The following is a 12,406-nucleotide window of genomic DNA, read 5'->3' as shown; positions in this document are numbered from 1 at the left end:
CTTCCCTAGGAAAGAAAAATTTGTTGATCCCTCTATTGGACAAGGCGTCGCCTAGGCAACGCTTAGGCACTAGACGATGGACAAATGCCTCGGCTAGAGCATAAGGGCAAGTCTAGACAGTGCAACCAAGAAATTGTCTTCCTGGATGAGAAATTTTGCCACTGTTCACTAACGAGCTAGATGGAAAATATTCAAAAGGTAGTTATTAGAACATTACGCATTTACATGCTCCAAATTAATGTGTATTCACATACAGTAATCCATATACACATTTGATGGTATAAATTATTCCCACCTAAGCTACGCCTAGGACACTTAAGCATCGTCTAGACACTAGGCCAATGCTAACCGCATCGCTTACGCCTAACGCTTTTTCCAATCCACATCATCGGAATTGGCATGAGGCAACCAAAAGTTGATCCACCTATCATGAGGCAGCCAAAATTTGATTCACGATTTGTTTAAAACACAGAGAGTTGGCATGATGTGCGGTCCGTCGGCATACAAGCCAATATGCCGAGCGCTCCAAGATGGTCGCCAGCATACAGGCGGGTATGCAGGGGTTTTCTGGGATAGAGCTTCGGCAAAATTTGGCCATCGGCATACATGTCATTATGTAGAGGGTGCCCGTCAGAAAAACGATAGCCGGTGGCAAAGATTCCTGCCACATGGCCCTACAGTTCCTCCAGAGTAACTAAAGCTTGATGACGGTAGGTGTTCGTCGATGACCATATTAGAGGCTTTCGGAATATACAACGGTAGAAATTCCAGATAAATTAATCTAATCAATATCCAGTTATCCATGTACGTATCATGTGGCTACAAAAAAATGATTTAGGTTATGTTTAAAACTCAGACATGTGACACAATGTAGGGGTCATACAGGTAGACATGCCGTGCGATCCAAAATAACCTTAGGCATAACCTAGCCTTCAGCATACATGTGGGTATGCAAGGGTTTCTGGTACCGAACATCGACAAACATGTCGTTATGCCAGGGGTATCCATCACCAAAACCATAGCTGTCAGCATGGATGACTACCATGTGGCCCCGCAGTTCCGCCTCTACTAGCAGAACCTTGCCGACAGTAGGTGTATAGCGAAGGCCATGTTCAAGAGGGCCAGCCACGTTAGATGCGACATGCATTTTTCTTTTTCTTTTTTATTTAAATTTTATTTCATGGTACTCACGAGGGCCACTGTGCTAGTTACACTAACATTACTTCATAATATCTGGTTTCAAAAGGAAAATTGGTTCAAACCACTAATACACATACGTTTCATAGGTTGAGACAAAAGGTGTTTGGACTATGGACATCTTACATATGTACAATATACTAAGTTAACTATGTACAGTTGTAGAGCTTGCAGGGACTGGGTCAGAACTCGAAACCTCCATTCAGTTGAACAGATAGAGATGGTCTTCCCATCATCCCATGTCATCAAGGGGTGCTTCCATAGTGATTACTGTCAAAAACTGCAGGCTTCACCATTCATCGGCGATGGTTGTATTGTGGCCTTGGTAGCCATCATGCTTTTGTGTAGGCAAGTGATGGACTGGTATAACTGGTCTTTTGAATTACACTACTCCAGTACTACTACATATTTGGTTCGAGAAGAAAAACTGGTTCAAACCACATCCACGCATACGCTTCATAGGTTGACAAACTAGCTACCTCCAGAATATAAAGGAGTGACTACGGGCATTGAACAATATGTACACTATACTATCAATGTACAGCTGGATGGGCGAGGTCAGAACTCAAAACCTCCATTCAGTTGAACAGATAATGACGGCCTTCCCATGTTATCAAGGGGTGCTTCCATGGTGATTACAACCCCTGAACTGCGGACTTCACCATTCGTCTTAGATCGCCCAAGCTGCCATACCATAGCACCATAATTACAAGGGCATCAGTCCGTGCTTTGCAGTAGAACACGTTGATAAGGAACACTTCTATAAACAAGATCTGAAGGGCTTACAGAAAGAGATGTGAAAGCCGAAGGATGTCTTGAGCAAGACAAGCCGTACATCACACTGAGTTCCTCCTTCAATGAATGGACAATCTCTGCCTTTATGCCAGGATCACTTCCTCCGAAAGTGGGGCAAACACTGGTGCAAGTGGTTACATGGATGAGATTATCTATAATTTGAGAACAGATTGTTCAATACAAAACGTGCAATACATGATTGCAAAATAAGTACTGGTACAGAAGAAGTCTACGTAGTTCACTAGCTACAGAAACAGAAAATGACTCAAGAAGAATTTGGACTGCCATATGCCAAAAAAATGAACATACTAATGCAAGTGTGATATGCTGAGAGGCAGATGGAGCGTGATCCAAATTCACATGTTTTGATATTGTTTCACTCAGTAATATTTAATATTAACCAATTGCCAGTTTGACATTAACTATGGGCAAACCTCCAAAACATTGACATCATAGCAGTAAGGACAAAGACCCAGAAAATACTACAAACTGAATATTTTAATTATGACTAATAACAATCCAGCTTGTTACTGAGTTGAGATATCAAAAGCGGCTTTGAGCAAGTGTGTATAGTTAACTACCTGACTTGGACGCTCGGTTTCACCATAAGGCCATACTTTTTCCATGCTACAGCTTGGGAAGATTCAAATGACAGAGAATTGTCAGGCCATTGAAACGCAGGGGTAAACCTTGTGCCTTGTGCGCTCTTCAATGGAAAAAAAAAATTAAATGACAAGTGAAAAAATCAGTAACTGACTGCAAGAAGATTGAGTAGTGTTAAATTTGATATAGATCATAAAAATAGCAAGTGTAATATATGTTTTCTGTTTAAAATATTATTGTTCTTGACAATTCTCCATTTTTTTCCTATCTTAATGAAATGGGCAGAATGCCTGCCTTTTATGTAAACAAAATAGTTCTAGACTCTAGAAAGTTAAATGTTTTTAAGATTTTACAAACACAAACAAAATTTATGTAATAAGTTAATTACAAAGCTAGCATTAACCAACCTTGAAGGAGAAGCTCAGTTTGGTTTCTCCAGGACATTTTCCATGGACTTGAAGTAATCCACCAACTAATGGGAGAAAACCACTTGCTGTTATCCCCTCACCAGCAACATATGTTAACTGCCCATTTGGAAATTGCACATCCATGAAGGACTGCAAAAAAAAAAAACATGGGAAGATGATAAGATGGTAGCAAGTGTCAGATATGTAGGATGATGGCCTTCGGTAAATTTGCCAGCTACACAATTGCCAACTAATGAACTTCACAAACAGTCATGCCAAAAAAATCAGTGCATTCCTTTTAGATTCAAATGTTTCCAACACATTAAAAAGGTATTTGTGCACTGCGCATGGACAAGTTTCATTGTCTTTGTTTTCTTCATAAAATTTGTATCCAAAGTAAATGGCAATGCCTATTGCGACAACAAAAACAGTGATAGCCATCAGACACATGCGTCTTTTGATCACACAATGGTAAAATATAAGGGGAAAGCAAGATAAACATTTGTATAGCTAATCCAATTATACGGCAATTGTTCTTAGTATATAGACTGATGATCCATAAACTCAGTGGCAAGGCTAGCGAGTGCGCAGCCAGCCCACCCAGGTTCGAATCCCCGCCTAGCAGTAATTTCTCTGGGAGGGGCGGACTTTAAACCGGGTTATCATCCTAGCATCCATCCGCAGGGATAGTATCATCCTACCTAACAACGTATAGCCAAGGGAGGGATCATTCCCCCGTTGGTCAACGTTTTATGATCCATAAAAACTAGTAACTGAAATTGCAATACAGCTGACACTGGATAGATACTAGGAAACAAATCAACAGAGGGTAAAAGAAGCAAGATAAGGGAAATAACATGTCTACTTACACAGGATACCGGGTTGAGGCACATCATGGACATTAACAACCATTTTTTATGCTTTGACCAGATTGCTGGACATATGGAATGAACTCCGTTCTACAATAAATGAATACGTTTTAAGTACGTGCAGGTAGAAAAATATCCGCCAACCATACACACGAAGAGCTCGAATAGACGATAAGAATAGGTATAGCAACTACTTGATGTGATCGATAATTTAGCACAAACAGGTCTGTAAAATACATGCATATAATGGAGAATAGTTCAAATGCATAAATAATTAAGAATTGGATCTGCTAGATATGAACTTAGCATTTAAATCATTTTTATGTATCTGGAGGCAGAAATATGATTGCATTATAGAATCCACATTTTTTGCATCTTAAACTATAGTGTTGAGCAGGATGATAAAGCAGGATTTCAGGAAGGAGTAAGGTATTGCAAATTGCAGGCTTCGACGGAACAGTATGAAAAGGATAGCTAACAGAACAAAAATTGCAAAAAATTAGTATGAAGGAAGACCAGCATTCCCTAATTGTATACTATCACTTGATGATTGCATGAATAATCAACAAGTAAAAAATAACATTCCATAATATTAACCCTCTCACAGTATAGTTCACATTTTAACCTACATTGTAATGTATATTCAGCCAGGGAGATAATCATCGTTAAAAGAACAAAGCAAATTATACAATGTTCTCATCAATCATGTGAATGATAAGGAGAAAGTAATGAACATGAGCAATTTCATATATCAAGAGAATGAAAAGTACCTTGCGATCATAACCATACCAAACAAGGTGTTGCTCTGACAGATTAATAGGGAAAAGAAATGTAGAGTCTCGGACAAAAATTATAGGACCCAATTGAATAAGGAAAGGAGGGCCACTGTTATTTCCATAAGTTGAACCACCGCGTGATGCTTCAAACCTCCAGATTTCTCCACGAGCAACTACTGAACCATCAACAGTTTGGTGCCTCGTATTATATGTTGCTGAGACATTTACCCTCCCCTGCATCATCAGAATTACAAGGGTTAGGGTTTGTGAACAAGCATATCAAGTGCGTTTTACCATTTCAACATCGCACACCCAGTACAATTAGACACTTCAAAATCTGTACAGAAATCCATCATACATTTGGAGAAAGAAAGGTTACAACCTTTGGTATGCAGAAAGGGTATCTGAATTGTGTGTCCTACTAATTTGCATGCACATAGCCACAATGTATCAATTCACACGCAAATCCATCTCAACCAATTAAATGTAAGAGGGATGTTGGCTATTAACCCAACAATTATTCACCTAAACAAATCACGCATAGACATGAGTAGGCATATTTCGGCAGTGGCACCTCACGTGCCCCCTTTTCCCTTTGATTTCTTTCTCACAAATCTTATGCAAGATTACAACCTGCATGCGTATCAACAAAAAACGCACACATACATAGAATTGCCTTGGCCAAGCCGTAAATGTCAACTAAGACATGGCTAAGTAGGACTCAGACAGGGCACACTCACAATCGACAAAAATAACAACTAACCAGACATGACAATCACCCAAATAAATCATACATACGCAAGATAGGGATATTTTCCAAAGGCACCTCACGTGGTTCCTTTTCTTTGTATTTCTTACTCACAAGTTATACACAAGATTACAACCTGTAAAATGAAGCTACACGACACAGTCTTATGCAGACTCGCCTTGACCATGCCGTACATGACAAATAGATGCAGCTAGGTAGGACTCGTACAAGGCACAATCAGACTCAACAAATACGACTCATAACTGGCCAGATTAAGTCTTTATTAATTCCAAAAAAGAACACAGACAGCTACATCAACTCCTAACAGGACATAACTAAGACTTGATTGTTTCCAAAACTGAACACAGACAGTTACATCAACAGAAATGGTAACAATCAGAATCTGCCAACATAACTCCTAATGGGAAACATCTAGGTCTTCACTTTACAGTCGGCACTATTTAAGCAATGGACACAGATAGTTACATCAACGAACACATACCCCACATTTCTACACCCAAATCAGCCGTGCATCTAAAAAGCTTATTTTATCTAACTTTCAAGCATCATCTAACTGTCTGGGCTTCTAACTAGAAATATGTAGGTGTGTGCGTGGCAGGAAACATACTCCCATCAATTATTAAGATGCAAATGAGCATCTGTACCTTATGTCTCTTAAATCTCCCGAAAGTCCCAATCTCAAATCCGAGCTCGTCATCCTCTTCATCAGACTCATCCACACGCAAAGCCCCGTTCCCAGTAGCTGCAGCGGCACTCCCAGTGGCCGCCGCCGCCGCGGCAGCCGCCACCTCGAGTGGGTCTCTGTCTTCAGCCCTCTCCAAAGCTAGCCCGCCCTGGGCAGCGAGCCCGCTGTCCCCCGCCGCGGGTGGCGGCGGATATACCTCCCGCCTCCGGCGCCGCGAGACCTCCGACAGGAGGAACGGCAACGGGAGCTGGCGCGACAGGTGCTGCACGGCGCCGCCGAGCCCGGAGCCGGCCTGGCCGAGGCGGTCGCCGATCTCGGCGAGCGAGGCGACGGCGGCGGCCGGGAGGTCGTCGCGCACGAAGGGGACCGGGGGCAGCTCGATGTCGAAGGCGAAGGCGAAGGGGATGAGCTTGTGCGGCGGCTGCACGTGGAGGAGGAGCCCCGAGACGCCCTGCGCGAGGCGGTCGGCCAGGTCCCGCTGCGCGCCCAGCAGCGCGTCCAGCGAGATCTCCATGGATGGGCTAGGGCACGGCGGCGAAATGTGGAGGAGGCGGAGCGGTGGATTCTGCGGTGGTGGGCGGGCGGGCGGCGGCCTGGCCGGGAATATGCGAAGGCGATAACGGCCTGCTGCTTGATCACGACTTGTCACGGGAGTGGGGCCGGGCCCCTTTGTTCAGTTACACAAGTGACAATAGGCAGCTTCCACCACACGCTCTACGGCACGGCACAGTTGTTATCCATCCATCAGGTGAGATGCAACCCAACCGTGTCGTGATCAACTCCGTTGCCTGAACGTCACCAACGTGGTGCTGCTGGGACCCTTGTAGGGAGTTCTCTCGCCAAGTGTCTGGTGGATACCGTCTTATCCTCTTCCTTGCCCCTCTCCACTACAGCTAGCTCCGCCCCCCCCCGTCGTCGGTGGCCAAGGTGGCCAGCGGTGGGTGGGAGGGAGGTCTGGATGTGTATAGTTGTAGGTTTAGGGTTTCTCGGCTTCATGCCGCTCAGGATTCTCTCGCCAGAGCTCGCGGTCGGCGACTGGTGGTTGGTTGGTTCCTTCCCCCGGCGATTTCCATGGTGGAGATTGCTGATTGGTGGCGGATCTGGCCGAATCCCTTTCAATAAGGCCGCTTTTGTGCCGAATCGGGAGCGGATTTCTCTTCTTATTGGGTTTTCTTCTTGCTGCTGTGGTGGTATGAGAAAGGAAATGGAGGAGTTGGGGAGTCCGCGTCTCTATCCGGTGGGGTTTGAAGCTGTTCTTTTTTCTGTTGCGCTGTGGATCAAGCGGATTGAAGGAGGGCGGGTCTATTTCTTTTTTGTTCCGGCCTTCTCCGACGTTTGTCATAGGCCTGAGGTCAAGAAGAGCATGGGGATTCCCGGCCGATATGCGTCAACTGACAATCGGATCCTGTTTCAGCGGGTGGTTCTTGCGGCTCACAAAGCAAATACTGCGATGGTGCTCCTCTTGGTCTGGATTGGGAAGCCGGCGATCTCATCCTGCGATGGTGAGGTCTGGCGCAGCAGTGCAAGGAAGAAGAAGGTAGAGTTATCTAGGGGCTCGGTTGTGATTTTTAGTTTCACTAAGGGGCTCTGTACTTTAGATGGAACAGTTGTCCAGTTTCGTGGTGTGTGTGCTAGGTGTGCTCGTACGTGTTCTTGTACTTGTATGGTGATTGTATGAATACGAGTATATCTTTCTCAAAACAAACGTGGTGCTGCTGGGGCAATCTATAAAGAATGCATAACCCTAGCCCACGATCTTATCAAATAAACTCGACATGTAAGCAATGTAGCTAAAGGAGACCCTCTCACTCTCCCTGACTATTTGGGAAAGAGGAACCGCACTAGGGCATGGCCAATGCTCGAACATGAATAATTGCCTCGTCAATCCACGTAGGCTCGGATGAATCATGACCATAAAAGTGTATATAAAGAGGGAAACCTCTCGTTGACAAAATGCCAAAAAAAAAGAGATATAAAGAGGGAAAGATGAGCTTCACTCTTCCCGTTGGTTTAGAATCTAAAAAAGCACATGCTCTCTTTAAAGAAGGGTGTACGCAGAAGAGTGGGTTCAGATAGGAACGCGACGCGTTGTCGCATGGCTTGTCGCCCGTTCCATGTAGTCGCATATGTTTTTCAGGGCTTGGGTGATGGACCACAAAACTCTTGCCGAGCCTCCTCGATATATTCCCCACGCGTACCAAGTGTGCATGCTCGCTATAATCGATGGATGGGTGTGAGACCATCAAACGCTACGTGTGACAAACACGGTCGAGTTGCCATATATTTGTGCTTTAAACATTCTTGTGTCATCCTTTCTTGAAAGCATGTATGTCCACCATATCATCAAATTATCTGCTAAAACATGTGCATCAACCATTTCATCGAACTATCTGACTCACTAACTCTCCCATGCAACTCTTTTCTTAGCAATGTGCACCTCAAATATTTTGTGAAACCATAGCATGAACACATGGCCCCCACGCCTCCCTGCTTTCTACGACGTGGAAGGCTGAAAGGTCCCTTTACAAGTTTCTGCTCCGCGCGCAAAGAGGGTACTCTACCATGCATTGCTTTGTTATTGACTCGTCCACCTCGAGTATGTTGTAGATCCCTATAGAAAACACAGTTTATATTCGCAAAAAAAACACTGTGTTCGTGTGTTGAGATTATTTTTTTCGTCTTGATCACTGCAAATTGTTTTATTTAACCAAATTTCCTTGTGCGTCATCCACGTAATCTGTAGCAGTGTCCCAACAGGTCGTTCTCTTTTTTCGAGGCTGACGGCGAAAATTCCCACCACTTGTTGCATTCCACAAAAGTAGCATGGTAGGCCCAGGTTCTTCAACCAAATTAGAGAAATTACAGGGGCTTACAAGGGAGTAGAAGACAAATAAATACAACAAAAGCAAACTAGAAGAAGGGAACACAAAAAGGCAGAGGGAGGTTAGCAACACAAGGCAAAAGGACCTACAGAACCGAGACCAAGCACAGTCGAAGGGCGTCGCATAGCCGAGACTGGGGCGATGACACCGGTGTGTCAACCTCGTGGCCGAAGGGCGATGCAGAGTCAAGTCACGCCAAAAGCACGAACCGGAGCAAAGTCATAACCAGCAAGCCACCTCGAGGACCTCAAGCCAGCCGCCAAGGAGGATCTCCGGTGAGAACCTCAACACCGGAGGCAAGCATCCCAACGAAACAGGTAGCTGAATACTTGGAGACCGGACATGAGCATACCAAGAAGCGTCCCCGGCACGGTCGAAGGGCATCGGATAGCCGAGACCTTGCGACAACACCCGTGTGCCCTCGGCGAAGCCGAATGGCATTGTGCCGCTGAGACCAAGCATAGACGAAGGGCGTCGGATAGCCGAGTCTGGGGCGATGTCACCGGTGTGCCACCGCCGTGGTCAAAGAGCAACGCAAGCCGAGGCCACCCCTGGACATCCAGGCAGCACAGTCTAGGCCACCATGACAGCAACCTAGCCCTAGAAGGATACGAGCCAATGGTCGGCGAGAAGAAGAGAGGCATAGCTATCCTACACATGCAAAGCACCAGGACGGTGCCCTCAAGGAGGAAGAACGACGCAGAGAGCGCCGCCACCCGCCAGATCTGGTGAGGCCAGGATGGGAGATTTCTCTTGGAGCTTGACACGAAGCGTCGAGACAAGCTAACCTCCTCCACTCAGTGGAAACCACGGCCGAAGGATGGACACGGGCCACTAGGGCAGGGAGCAGCCGAAGAGCTGAGCGGTCCAACCTGGACATGCACTAGGCCGGTACAGCCCCCGCAGGACGCTCCAGGGCCAGATTTGCCGGCTGAGATCTGCCCCCGTGTGGAGCAACACCAGCAGGGAAGGGGAGCAGCCGCCAGTCACACCGCCAAGGGCGCGGGGCGTCGCACAGGCCGGCGCCGACGCAAGCAGCCGCCACGGGAAGGAGGCCGGCGTTGCACAGAAGGAGAGCACGTGGGCGGAAGGAGGAAAATGAGACGGGGGAGGCCGAGCACCTCCACGCCAGCACGGGGAAAACTCCACGCCGACACGTGAACGAGCACCATGCCTGGGCGGGGGCACGCCACGCCAAAGCCACGCCGGAGCAGCAACTCACCAGCCGGGGGATAGCCCCGCACGGAGAGGTTGCAGGGGAGAGGCCACCCCGCCGCCGCCGACACCGTGCAGGCTTTTGCCCGGCGGCGCCCTCCGGCGGCGGCAGGGGGAGGAGGGGTGTTGGGTGGTGGTGGCGCTGTTCGCCTAGGGTTCTGCCCGGGCTGCTCGAGAGGAGCAGCACGGGGGCGTTTCCTTCGGTCAGGTCGTTCTCTTTCATATTTGATGATTTCCTTTTGGGGGAAATCCTATTTGATCTCCTTGATTTGTGCATCCCGCAGAATGGTTAAGTGTCCTGTGTCATTCAGTTTTTCTTCTATTTGATTCGTTTCATCTATTGCAGCCAATATTTCCAAACAAATGTAAACTTCAGAATTTTTGAAAAGGAAGCCAATACAGTACGTACGTATACTATAAGGGTTGGATATGGGCTCGGTGGGCCAATCTATTTATTTTAGAGACAAAAGCCCATACTAACCTTTTAAGTTTGGAGGGAGGGGTTGTACTGGCTCATGGTTGACAAGTACGCCAATACTCAATGTATGAGGATCTCGGCCAATGCGGTCTGATGTGCATAAGGATCAACGGCACCCGAGAAGGGTAGTAAAGGCGTTCATGCAAGACTGTTTATTGTTGCAGCTGATTGGCAGCCGATTTGTTGAGACTTGACACACACTGGAGGAGCCGGTACACACACGTGGGGCAATTGCGCAAGCAATGCGAACCAAAGAAAGCGTCGCGCCGCGAGAACATGTTCCACATCGGCAATGCATCAACGGAATGGGAAGGCAGCGATGCTGGAATGGCCGGAAGAGAGTATTGACACATCAGCTCTGACTTGGATAGTCCAGCAGAGTGATCCACTTTCGGGTCTAAGAGGCTTCATGTAAGGATTCCTATGTCTTAAAGGGTTCACTCAACCCTTCTCCTCTATGTTTTCAAGAAATACCAGAGAAAAAAGTGGCCAATATTTTACCGAAACCTCCCACACCCATCCTTAGATTTTGCATTGTTCTTGCGCTCGATGACTCATGTTACCTTGAAACATTCTTCTTTGTTGGTCATATGGATCCATCACTAGCTAGAAGCTTTATATGTGGTCACCTACATCTGTATCAGTTAATGCAATCCAACACATGGTGGATCCGGAGGTTGTTGCACTGAAAGAACTGAATGTAAGCGGATGAAATGGTGACTGGTGAGCCACATTAACACTTGCACTCAACTACTCAAGTAAATTACATTGCAACGGTGTCCTCGGGAAAACGTGTGGATGAATCGGGCGGCATCTGCTCCGGGCACATGGCAGACTTCTATTTGTCAACGTGGTCTATGCGACCCACGAGGAAAATAGGCATATTTTTGATACATCTGAGAATACGAATGAGAGTTACCTCATGTGGACCCATAATTAATACTAGACATTGGAACATGGAGATAGAGAAATCGATTGGAAAGTATTATCCTACGGTTGCGCCGCTCTCGTCTGCACGGTTACTGATACGTCTCCGACGTATCGATAATTTCTTATGTTCTATGCCATATTATTGATGATACCTACATGTTTTATGCACACTTTATGTCATATTCGTGCATTTTCTGGAACTAACCTATTAACAAGATGCCGAAGTGCCGGTTCTCGTTTTCTCGCTGTTTTTGGTTTCGTAAATCCTAGTAACGAAATATTCTCGGAATTGGACGAAACGAAGACCCAGGGGCCTATTTCGCCACGAACCTTCCAGAAGACCGAAGAGCATACGAAGTGGGGCCATGAGGTGGCGACACCACAAGGCGGCGCGGCCAAGGAGGGGCCCGCGCCGCCCTATGGTGTGGGCCCCTCGTCAGGCCCCGACTCGCCCTTCCGCCTACTTAAAGCCTCCGTCGCGAAACCCCCGATGCGAAAAACCACGATACGGAAAACCTTACCGAGACGCCGCCGCCGCCGATCCCATCTCGGGGGATTCTCGGAGATCTCCTCCGGCACCCTCGCCGGAGAGGGGATTCATCTCCCGGAGGACTCTACACCGCCATGGTCGCCTCCGGAGTGATGAGTGAGTAGTTCACCCCCGGACTATGGGTCCATAGCAGTAGCTAGATGGTTGTCTTCTCCTCATTGTGCTTCATTGTTGGATCTTGTGAGCTGCCTAACATGATCAAGATCATCTATCCGTAATACTCTATGTTGTGTTTGTCGGGATCCGATGG

At 46.7% G+C, this 12,406-nt stretch overlaps 1 protein-coding gene across 3 annotated transcripts; it reads right to left on the bottom strand.

The window, feature by feature from the left end:
- Positions 1-1,237: 1,237 nt before the first annotated feature.
- Positions 1,238-6,615, bottom strand: LOC124707740. 3 transcript variants are annotated; one of them, XM_047239417.1, is made up of 7 exons: positions 6,061-6,615; positions 4,642-4,881; positions 3,872-3,961; positions 3,003-3,152; positions 2,574-2,698; positions 1,984-2,113; positions 1,238-1,881 (listed from the first exon to the last, which is right to left on the bottom strand). In XM_047239417.1, the coding sequence occupies exons 1-7, from the start codon at positions 6,613-6,615 to the stop codon at positions 1,756-1,758; spliced, it is 1,416 nt and encodes a 471-aa protein (XP_047095373.1). In that variant the 3' UTR covers positions 1,238-1,755. The 3 variants fall into 3 exon arrangements, with proteins under 3 accessions (XP_047095373.1, XP_047095374.1, XP_047095375.1); XM_047239418.1 differs by lacking the exon at positions 1,238-1,881 and having other exon boundaries at positions 2,033-2,144; XM_047239419.1 differs by lacking the exon at positions 1,238-1,881 and having other exon boundaries at positions 2,050-2,113; positions 2,574-2,625.
- Between the last annotated feature and the right edge of the window lie 5,791 nt (positions 6,616-12,406).

This window comes from Lolium rigidum, chromosome 4, assembly GCF_022539505.1.
Source record: "Lolium rigidum isolate FL_2022 chromosome 4, APGP_CSIRO_Lrig_0.1, whole genome shotgun sequence".
Classification (NCBI taxonomy): domain Eukaryota; kingdom Viridiplantae; phylum Streptophyta; class Magnoliopsida; order Poales; family Poaceae; genus Lolium; species Lolium rigidum.
This window is presented reverse-complemented; position numbering and strand designations above follow the sequence as displayed.